The 8,808-nt window shown below is 34.8% G+C and overlaps 1 protein-coding gene across 1 annotated transcript; it reads right to left on the reverse strand.

Annotated features, from left to right (window-relative positions):
• Positions 1 to 386: 386 nt before the first annotated feature.
• Positions 387 to 8,333, reverse strand: LOC107827549 (respiratory burst oxidase homolog protein D-like). The gene is made up of 12 exons (XM_016654702.2): positions 7,330 to 8,333; positions 6,275 to 6,437; positions 6,110 to 6,158; positions 5,559 to 5,672; positions 5,052 to 5,480; positions 3,603 to 3,986; positions 3,245 to 3,340; positions 3,024 to 3,139; positions 2,446 to 2,548; positions 2,257 to 2,327; positions 981 to 1,513; positions 387 to 623 (listed from the first exon to the last, which is right to left on the reverse strand). Exons 1-12 carry the CDS (start codon positions 7,838 to 7,840, stop codon positions 514 to 516), a joined length of 2,679 nt encoding a protein of 892 aa, XP_016510188.2. The 5' UTR covers positions 7,841 to 8,333; the 3' UTR covers positions 387 to 513.
• Positions 8,334 to 8,808: the final 475 nt, after the last annotated feature.

Genomic DNA, 8,808 nt, shown 5'->3' on the forward strand with positions numbered 1-8,808 from the left:
ACATACACATGCTGGGTCAGTAATAAGGTGATTGGTCTGTCTACTGTGTTTTCATAGCCCTTCTGTCTAAAAAGGGGAAAAGGCAATAACAAAATTGAGCCAATCACCTTCAGTGATGCAAGTAAAACGCCTGTGCTAAGTGTCAGGGAGAAATTCAAAAAATATACTAAGTGTTTTTTCGGATTTTAAATAGTGTTTTCGTTCAGATTTATTTTTAGATGAAAAGTGGCTAAATTTCGATTAAGCATTTGAGAAGATCATGGAGGAAGAGTAGACATCCACCATAATTTGATTTTTCTTCTAATAGAACTAATCTAATAGAAGAATTGGTAATCCAATTCACAGGTAGGTGGACCTACGTTATAAAAAGAATTATTATTCGTATGACAATACAAAAGCGAAATATTAACTAAATCTGCAAGATTTTCTATACACAAGACGTAGTGGATGTGGATTTCTTTAAAAAAATCATTCGTATCTGTTTGCTTTGATCCTCTGCTCATCCATCACTGATCAAAAATTTTCTTTATGGAAATCAAACTTTGTGGATGTCTTGCGGGAAAAATCCAAGGCTAGCTGTCTTAGCTCTTTCGTCAGTGCTGGTGCCCCACAGTAGAAAACCCCTGCAAAATTTCCAAGAGAAAATAGGTTATCTGGTGTGTGATTGAAAATAATTCCTATAGTGAGTGCCAATTGTTTTCAGAAAGAAAAGAAATTATCACTTGAATACACCTTTTCAATTTTATTATTATTATATTAAGCGAACTTTCAAAAATGCTACCGCACTCGTTCGATACACACTCGACGGCATTTTTGAAGAGTCCGAACAACATATCTAGTTTATTATGGAAATTGACACCAAAGTTGAAAGAGCCTCTAACACGTGAAAGTTTGATATTTATAGACGTGCTCATTGCTTTCAGTTTGAACAATATACATAGTTGAAAAATATATAATTATACTAGGTCTTGAATACATACCAACTCTTGCATTACTGTGATTAAGAGCAATGCGTTTGTAGACATTTCGCCAATTCGGTTTAGCAAAGTGACTCTTAACTCTTGTTCCAGAGACAATATCTACACCATTCTTGGCATGTTGGAGAGACTGAATCATAGCAATAAGAGCAGAACGAGCGTCACCTTCTTCATAAACACTTGTACAATAATTGTGCATCTCTATTACTCCTTTAGGATCCATTTCAGCTATTTCATTCATTATACCTTTGAACCAATCAAATGAACCTTGTTCTCTAGTAACCCAATAGAAGTATGCTCTCTTGCTCTTGAAGTTTCTTTTCTTTTGTGATGTGGCGCTAGGAATATATTCATGTCTATTCTCTAAGTCATTGTTCTCTTCTTTCTCAATGGCTTTCATGTTGTTGACAATGTCTTTAGCAATACTGATCATTGGGGTAGCTCCAATTCCTAGACCTACTAACAGAAGCACCTCATATTTCTTGTAGTCTTGTGCTGGTGCTCCATATGGTCCATCAATTAATACTTTTGGTAAACTGAAATCATTTCACGTACGTGATCATCATTAGTTATATGTATGCTTATAGTTTTACAGTAATAGCAATTGCGAGCAAAGGTAAAATACCAATTGTTAATTCTTGATTCTGGTAGTTTTATTACCAACACAGACAAACCCTTCCAACAAATTTTTTTTTTTTTTTTGGAATAAGGAAGAAAAAAAAGATAATATGTTTGGGAGGAAGAACATGCATGTATTCCATTCAAAATATATTTTGCAGTAACTAAACACGTGACTTCTTTATTCTGTCATATCAAACACTAAGATTCTTATCCATTATGATGACGCGAAAAGAACTACTATTCCCTCCGTTCCAATTAGTATGAATTTGCTTGACTGAACACGAAATTTAAAGAAAAAGTGAATATTTTTGGAATTTGTGGTCCTAAACTAGTCAAAAAGGGATTCAGAGTATTTGTATGGTTATAAAAGCTTCTCATTACGAATAGAATTAAAAGTTTAAGCTAAATTATTTCCAAATTTAAAAAGGAATTATTCTTTTTAGAACGAACCAAAAAAGAAATAGGTTCGGAACGGAGGGAATACTAGCTCCATGTTTTTTAAAGTTTTCAACGGTTTTTTAAAAAAGTCAGTAATATATTTAAATATAGTAATATTCCGAATATGATGGCTTTCTCAAAATGAATACGTTAGTGAAAGTGAAGGTTTAACTAATCAATGTGCTCTCTTGGGGGGACTACAAATTCGAAAGAGACTCACTTTTTGTTCTCTCCTTGCAAGCACTCAGCTACTAGGTGTCCGCTTTTCCCAGTTGGCAATGGTTGGCACACCTAATTAATAACATTGACCAATATACTATGATTAAGCTAAATTCGATGATTAACGATTAAATTAGTGAAATATATAGTATACTTACCTCTTTTTAAAAATAAAAAAAGTATGCATTACCTCTGAGAAAACAGCTCTGAGCTTGCTGGTCCAATCACCAAGAGTTCGAATATGGATACTGACATAGTTATCCCCCGGCGCCGAAGTAATAGAAAATGGGTGCCTGATATAAAGTGCGTAGATCACAATATTTAAGTATGCATTTTTTAATTTATGTACGAGGATAGTGTATATGATCAACCTAATCTACCATATTGTAACAAACTAATTAGCATTGTTATCAAGTTATTTGATTGTCATGTAAATATTTTTTTACCCCGTAAGTGCATAAGACATTAAGATAGACAGAAGATTGATTGCCTCCAAAGGTCAGTCCGGTGCACTAAGCTCCTGTTATGCGCGGGATTCGGGAAGGGCCGGACCACAAGGGTCTATTGTACGCAACATTACCTTACATTTCTGCAAGAGACTATTTCGACGACTCGAACCCGTGACCTCCTGATCACATGACAACAACTTTTACATTGCCAAAAAAAACACGCACAAAAAAAAAAAAAACAAGAAGAGGATACATTAGCATAATTAAATGGCCACAAAAGGAAACACGTTTTAGTAATTATTTATTTAGTATCACCTACCATTCAAATGGTGAAACAGCAGCACAGTTGACAAACATGTACTGCCCACTTTTATATTTGAAGCCCTGTGGTTTTGACATATGAAGTGCCAACACATTTCCAGGATACACAGCCACCTAGCACCATATTAAATATACAATGTGAATTTCTCATTTCTCTCAACAACTTTTACTTTCATGAATAATAAAATTATATTCTGTACAAATTTTGGATTAACTTACTTTCAAAATTTTAACATCCTTGATGCTTGACCTGAATGCCCTAAGTAATCTTTCACCAGAATATAATATGATTGGTATAGCCAAGTACATCCATGTCTGCCATTGAGAAACTTAGTCTCATTTTTAGTAATTATACTTCAAGAAATTGGTAGAATAATTCTTATTTTAACTTATATAAACTGCCGGTGTAAGTAACATTTAAACTATCAATATGATTCAACGAGTCACCTTAAGTTACCTGTAACTATCTTTTAACTGATCTAGCCATATCAGTATTCGTTCACTATCAACGTATAAAAATTAAACTCATTAAGAAAATTATTGGTAAAATCTAAAATTCAAAGATGAGTAAACTAACCGTTTTCATGTACCATTCTTTGGTCAAGTAAAGCTTGATACCATGGACAATAAGGAGAGTGTAGACAATGACAAAGAGGTGGTGGGAGTACCAGAAAGCATTGAATCCAGTGAGTTTGTTCAAGGGTCTTGGTAATTTAATTCTATTCCTTCTAAACCATGGAGTTGCTAGAGTGAAAGCAATTGCCATCAAAACCACCATTAGAATCCCACTCAACCCTTCAACTCCCTTCACAAAATGCCAATAGCTTGTTGGCTGATAACCAAAGTATGGCTCCATTGGTTTATACTTTTCTGGGCTAGCCTTTAGTAGCCTTGGAAAATCACAAGTCATGTGAGCAAGTATGTGTATTCCAACACCAATTGCAATTGCCACTGCCATCATCTAATTAACAACAACAACAAAAAAAAAACCAATGAGTTTTCACAAGTGAGGTATGGGAAGGGTAAGATGTACGCAGCCTTACCCCTATATATTCTGAAAGGATAGAAAGAGTGTATTCGATAGACCTTCGACTAAAGTAATGACAACAAGTAGGAACAACAGTAAAATAATAATAAAAAAAGATCGAATCCAAGACTGCCATCATCTAAACAAAACGAAATTAATGAAAAAAGAACCACGTACATGTATAGTACAAAATTTCGGGGAAAAAAATGTTATTCAGTATGCTATTTTACTTTTGTGTAATCTTTCTCACATTGCCGGTCTTAAATCTGAATAAAGGAAGAGAGTTGTGGTAAGTTGACAACCAGCATACCTAGTCCATAATATGTAGGGACTAATATGGGATTGTGACGACATTCAATGAAGTGTTATATAGCTGACTTGAGCTTCCTTGGAATTGAGACATAATTATTGTTGTATATACTATATAGATTGAACAGAAAATTAAAATGAAAATTCGGTGTTCAAAACATCCGCATTCACGCAAGGTTCGGGGAAGGGCCACACCCCAAGGGAATGTGAGGTAGGCCGCCTACCCTGATACAAATATTAGTGGTTGATTCTACGGCTCGAAACCGTGAGCTATAGGTCACGCGAGACAACTTTATCATTCCTCCACGCTCCATTTGAATAGAAAATAAACAAGAGAAAAGTTAGGTTAGCTTACTTTGTGAAAGTAAAGGTTTTCTATATACAATATATAGAAACTTATATTGTGTAAATAAGTCAAAAATTATTTTTTTATGTGTATATTATATTTTAAACTCCCATCGTGAAATTACTGACTTTGCCACTCGGATTCAAGTAGGGTCCGGGAAAATGCCGCACCCCCAAAGGGGTGTGATGTAGGCAGCCTACCCTAACGGCTAACGCAAACATCAGGGTCTAATTCTAGTGCTCAAACCTGTGATCTATAGGTCACACAAGACAACTTTACGCTGCTCTAAGTCCCCCCTTCGACCTTCGGAAAACTGAAAAAGGGGAAAATAAAGAATAGCTTACTTTGTGAAAGTTAAGGTTATCATCAAAGGGAACAGCAGCAGCTAATTTGGTCTTGTTTCGAAGCCAGGTGATAGTATTTCTGCAGACTGGTAGTAAAATCAATGCCATATTGAGCTTAAGTATCTCAGCAGCCCCTTTTGCCATACAAACACAGTGACCCATTACATAAAATGCTGCTCTGTTTCTGTACTGTACATACTTATAAGCAAATAAGCCAACCATTGCTCCAATCCACAATAAAACCACCCAAATTCTCTGCCAATTATCCAGCAAAAAGTAGTTCAAATTCTTATACCATCTTTTTATGGGATTAGGCTCCACTGTTGGCTTAAGCTTCAAACTTAGCATATGACTTAGGTTCCTGTTCAGGCCTTTTCCTCCTTCTGATTGATTTGGAGTTTGTAATAAAAGCATTTCCAAGTTCTCAATCTGTTGATCAGAGCATCACCAATTGAAAAATAATATTTATTTTTAAGTTGAGAATTGAAAGGGTCTTTAGAATTTAACCATAATGTATCCCAAGTTGTCGGGGTCTAACTCTTCCATTATTAATGCTGCGTATTCATCAGCTTGTTTCTGGATATTTGACAGCTTATTAGCAGATGCACTTCGGCTAATAATCTGCACAGAAAATGATAGATTTTGTTAATTATAGTGCGAGACGCGAGTTTAAGATTTGCACTTTGTGGGTTTAGATTCACAGTTTTACCGCATCCCATCTAATTTAATTTAATGAGTTCAAAAATTGTTATTTATACATGGTTAATGATTTTTTAGCAAAATGCAAAGTACGAGAGAAAGCTATGGGTTCAAATGAACCTATTACCTCTACATTGGATACGCCCAATCTGAAAAAAGTTAAAGAAGATGATAGTACAAGAGAACATAAAGAGATCTATGCATTGACCGTGAGTGGATATTATATAGTATCATGTTAAGTTAACCTACCCTAAAAGATAGCTCATCATAATAAGATTGATATCTATTACTATTTAGCTACGTACAGATAGTGTAAAAATTCTATAATATGTCAATAGATCGTATGGAATTCCGTATACCTCTTTGACTTCTTCTTCTGAGATTCTACCATCTGCATTTTTATCAACCCTGCAATACATTCATTATAAATATTAGAGTCAAAGAATTGGTTTACAGCAGTAATGAAACAAATACGCAATATTTAATGTCGTTTTTTTCGATAAATGTCGAATTTTAATCCTTACATGTCAAAGAAGGTTCGAAGCCGAGCATCAAAACATTGATTGGCAATTTGGTCCCAAAACTCTTTGAGCTGTACTTTGCTGATGCAATTACGTGTTATATTTCTCCTCCGAGCTAACGCATCAAAAAGCTCTACTGCAAATTCCTTTGATTCCCTATTCATACCTATTATTGAAAACCCATATTTCTAATTAATTAAACAAGCTCAAACAAATCAAATGTACAAGTAAAAACATGAAATATTATACAAGAAATTATGAAGGAACACATGTATACGTTTTCTTGAGTATAAGTTGAGACTATAATCTTTTGATTCAATTTATATACACCGACAACATTGCACTATCCAGGGGCGAAGCTAGAAGCCCGATAACGGGTTCGGCCGAACCCAGTAACTTTTGCTCAAATAATGTATTTGTGTTAAGAAATTCATTAAATATATACAAATATAAAATTTAGAACCCGGATGTTAGTACTTGAAGTCGTCATTCCATAATCCAGAACTTATAAAATTGAAATCGTGGCTCCGCCTCTGGCACTGGTTACTACTTGTTATTTACTTTATTTTTCATTTAATACCATTTATTGTTATCAGGGGCGAAACTATGCTCTTCTAAAGGTGGTCAATTGACCATCCTTCGTCAAAAAATTATACTATATATATAGGTAAAGTATTACTCCCTCAGTTCTAGTTTATGTGAACCTATTTCCTTTTGGCCCGTTCCAAAAAGAATGTTTCTTTCTAAATTTGAAAATAATTTAGCTTAAACTTCTAACTATACCCTTAATGAGAAACATTTATAACCATACAAACACGCTGAACCCCTTTTGACTTGTTTAGGATCACAAATTCTAAAAGTTTTTTTTTTAAATTCCGTGCTCAGTCAAACAAGTTCACGTAAATTGAAACGGAGGAAGTACTAGATTTTAGAGACATATAACATGTATTGATGGAATTTTTTTTTTCAATCTTTCAGGTTTGAACACGCTTGTTATAGATAACTTAACGCGATAATATAAAATAATTATACTAGAAGTTAAACTCTTGTCCTTTTACCTATGCATTCTCCAAATTTTGCCCGAGGAAGCAAGCCATCTGAGGTGGCACTGAGCTCGTGGAAGCGCTTCTCAACGGCGGCCCATCCAGCGCCGCCATCAGTTTTGCTGATAAATTTGAGGCCTTTGAGAGCATGATGAGCTGCTACTGAATTGGTCCGATCAAATCGCCGAGAAGGATGTGGCTGTTGTTTCTTCAATGTAGCCAAGCGCTTAAGCTCTTGAGCCACCTGCCGCATCCTTATCGAAGTATTCCTAACGACTGAGGTCCCAAAAGATTGTTTCTTCCGTAGATTTTTGGCCAGCCTCAGCACCTGTAGCTCTGCTTCCTCTACATTAGCCCCACTGGCATTTTTGACACTGTGGACTGCCACGGTGTCCTCCCGGACATCGAGGGTGATTTCAACGTACGTGTCATCAGTATATGTGATGGCGTTCGACTGAGTACTATTATCAATATTCTCGATAATATCCCTGTCAGAATTGTGGTCTTCGGTTTTTTGCATTTTCATGTCTTAGAGATATAGTTTCATAAGAAGGAAAAAAAAGGTGGGGGTGGGTAAGAAATGAGCAAAATTGTTTAGATCTCTAAAGACAAGTAGCTCATCAACCCGTTGTTGGATTGGATCGGAGGAAGAAATCCAATTCTTGAAGTGAAAGAAAGGAGCAACACAATAATAAAGAGGAGGTTGATAAACGTATGTAGATCAGAGAAAAATCAAAAAGAAGAAAACAAAAGTTTTGACATGTATGGCCAACAGAGACGGGATGAAATAATGAATAATATGTTTGAAGAGATGGTTATACATGGAGGTTGTGACAAGGAAAATCTTCCTTTAATTTTATTCTTTCAAAATATGTCTTGTTCCTTGCTAGCTAATTGTTACTTAATCTTCCAAGGACCAAGAATGAGTTTTCACTTTTCATGGTAGATAAGCATACAAGGCCGGCGAGCAAGTATTTAAATGTAACTAACAGTGTAGAAATTCCTTTTAGAGAAATTAGATCTACAATACTAATTAATATGCATGTTAATTTTTATATCAAGCGCGACATGATAATATGAAAAATAGAATAATAACTTAATATAGTTAAGTAAATTGATGTGTTAGCGTAAAGATTCTTTACGTATATATACAGCTTATATATATTAATGTATGTCATGTGTATACGTCCAAGGATACATGCCAAGTCTTGTACATCGTTTGTTTTTATACTACTAAAATAAAGTATTGTTTAGTATAATAATATTATATACTCCATTAAACTACCAGATTCATCCTAAACGACAACTAGTATTCAACTGAAGTATCCTTCTTAAAACTATAATGCACTGCAGCATATTCTAAGTGCAACTACTTGGTGAAACTAATTAAACACACACACACACACACTATTTTATGTCTGTATGAGCTTCCTATACAATTAAAATGAAATGAGTCAAATGAAATTTTAGTATTAAGGATTCATATGCATAACT

This window comes from Nicotiana tabacum, chromosome 8, assembly GCF_000715075.1.
Source record: "Nicotiana tabacum cultivar K326 chromosome 8, ASM71507v2, whole genome shotgun sequence".
Lineage (NCBI taxonomy): Eukaryota > Viridiplantae > Streptophyta > Magnoliopsida > Solanales > Solanaceae > Nicotiana > Nicotiana tabacum.